This window comes from Sinocyclocheilus rhinocerous, unplaced genomic scaffold, assembly GCF_001515625.1.
Source record: "Sinocyclocheilus rhinocerous isolate Xijiao unplaced genomic scaffold, SAMN03320098_v1.1 scaffold615, whole genome shotgun sequence".
In the NCBI taxonomy this organism is placed as follows: domain Eukaryota; kingdom Metazoa; phylum Chordata; class Actinopteri; order Cypriniformes; family Cyprinidae; genus Sinocyclocheilus; species Sinocyclocheilus rhinocerous.
Window position 1 is genome coordinate 577,916 of NW_015631049.1, and position 2,557 is coordinate 580,472.

The 2,557-nt window shown below is 45.4% G+C and overlaps 1 protein-coding gene across 3 annotated transcripts in view; it reads left to right on the forward strand.

The window, feature by feature from the left end:
- Nucleotides 1-45: 45 nt before the first annotated feature.
- arhgef9a (Cdc42 guanine nucleotide exchange factor (GEF) 9a) overlaps nt 46-2,557 on the forward strand; it is a 29,684-nt gene continuing 27,172 nt past the window's right edge. For 2 of the 3 annotated variants that reach the window (XM_016553833.1, XM_016553834.1), the window contains exon 1: nt 287-536. In XM_016553833.1, coding sequence (XP_016409319.1) covers nt 399-536 — 138 coding nt within the window. In that variant the 5' untranslated portion in view covers nt 287-398. Of the gene's footprint in view, nt 201-286; nt 537-2,557 lie in introns of those variants that run through there. The other variant, XM_016553835.1, reaches the window with a different exon arrangement.

A 2,557-nucleotide genomic window follows, 5' to 3' on the forward strand; every position in this document is an offset into this window, starting at 1 on the left:
AGAGAGAGAGAGAGAGAGAGAGGGAGAGAGACTGACTGACTCCCACCTCGCCGTGAGAACAGAACGGACGTGCGTTTCTCTTCCATAAACCGCGCGTTGCACACGGGGGCGCGGATACAGGGTTGCAGCTGGCGTCGGGGGCTCGAACCTGCGGAAAGGACAAGGATCCAAGACCAGGACTGACCCTGAGGATGATGAAGGTGAGGCTGACTGTGATGCTCCCGTGAGCGCCATTCTTTGGCTTACCGACGGTCTCTGTTAACGGATACGAAAAAAGGAGGTTGGGGGAGAGGAGGGGGTGGATATACACGAGCTGAATAGAGGTCATGAAAGCGCGATGTGACATCTCGACAACGTGAAGTATTCTTCGTGTTATTCACCTGGGAGGCTGCGAGTTAATGGACGCTCCCCCTCACGCCGCTATCCGTCCGCCCGCGCGGAGAGACTCGCACCGTTCCAGTGCTATGGAAACGGGAGAGATGGAGCAAGCGCTCGACAGAGGGGGATACCCGGCACCTCAGCGCTGCCTCGGGCATGTCAGTGACGTTGGTATATTTTGCGCTTTCCTAAATGTGTCACGGTGCCTTTTAGAAGCTGTTCACCTTTAATTGAAGCGCGACGTAGGTGCGTGCGCAAAATCCGTTGTTTTCTGCTTCTGTCGCTTCGTCGTGGTTGTTTCTGACGCGAGTCCGCGTTTTCTCGTTTATTGATTATAAGCGACCGGCATTCCGTAGTCAAGTGCCGGGGCGCGCGCACGCATTTATTTTGACAGACATGATCGTTTGTGCGCAGTTTATCGGTGTCAAACGCGAACGCGGATTTCGCGGTCGAGGATGAGAGTTGCAAGCTAGGCCGGCGATGACGCTGCTCTGGCCTCTGTCAAGCGTTTGAGAGGATAAAACCCTTAAAAGCCGTGAAGAGTTGCGACGGAGGCCGACGTTCCTTTTGGCATGTAAGTACTGTGAAGCTCGCGCAGAAGCTTCTCGCGGACAAAATGCGCGAGTGGCGAACGAGCACGTGAAAGTATGCTCGCGTATTTTGTTTCCTTAGGTAGGAATACTGAGGTGTGTCCGCGAGCTGATCACAACGCTTTGATGATCACAGGTGCCTCTCACATCTTTAATTTCCTACACCATCTTTGGTTTCTCTATTATTAAATAGTTTAGGTCTGTTATAGAGAAGCCAATTATAATATTTTGACATATAAGCACACTACATTTATCAACTAGTGATGGAGCTGGAAGAGAATTTGTATGTCTTTGGCTGTATTGTGCGATCAGTGTACCCAGGCAGTTGCACCTGAATTGTCATATATATTTAGGCCATGCCTTTTTGCACACCCCATTCATCCAAGGTTCAGGTTATAAACACAAGAGAAGTTGCCATTAAACCTGTGAGATTCCATTGCATGGTTTGTTTTAATCAGATTTCACATGTTTCTTGTGCAGGTGCTAGACCGTAGTAGGGGAGTGTTGTAATGAATTTCATTTTAAAGCCCGCAGCTCAGTGTTTTTGCGGTACAGTTTGTCCCTAAACTGTGTAAAGCACACTATCATTGATATTTTAGATTTTGTGCCTAGATTTTTTTTTTGTGGTAATCAAATATAGTTGTTTAAAATAATTATGACTTGCATTTTAATTCCAAATGGTAAACAAAAAATTGTAAGTTATGAACAGCAAACCAAAATGTCATATGCCAATACAAATATGTCAACAACATGAAACACAGGCTAACAATTCGTAACTGACACTGTTTGTGTTCAGGTGTCACAAATGTGGCTTGTACACTTTTGTGCAATCTTTGTTGGTCTAGTAGAAGTTGAAAAGTGCTACATCCCCCCCTTTTCTGGTCAGATGTGATTCTTCTTTGTTTTTAAATGTAGGTGAAACTTTTGTGTTGATGTTAAATGAAACAAGAGACCCAGACGATTCAGGTGATACCAGTTCTGTCATTTAACACAATTGCAGTTCAAATTATAAATCAGATGTGCAAGACCTTCAAACCTCAATATAGGTTTGAACTTTTCTGTGCATTTTTACTATTTCTGTACAGAGACTTGCAGACTCTGTGTGCTTTCACCTCAGATCAGTGATGGTCATGTATGATAGGGATTTCACCATTTCAAATTGGTTAAACTGATGGTGTTCCAACATGCTTATCCTTAACCTGACCCCTTCTAGAGGACAGACGCATTTGGCTATTCTCATTAAAGATGATTATGGAATCACTGCCATAAGCTAAAACGTGAATCAGCTGAATCATCCCCTTGAACTCATGTTGCTCAAACCGTCAGCCTTAGTGTTTTGTGTGTTCACGCTGCAAGCACATATTTGCAGACTGGGGTTTTGTTGTGCGTTGGAGCATAATGGTTCGGATGCATCCCACTGAACTGCTGAAACCATTGACTCACTGTCTCTACGGAGAAACAATATTGCTCCCGAAAACTTCACTGACGGCATGCTGCATCAAACTCCTTCGTAATACTTCAGTTGGACACTCAAAGCCACAATACATTGATTATCTATATACATATACCCCCCCCCCCCCCCCCCCACC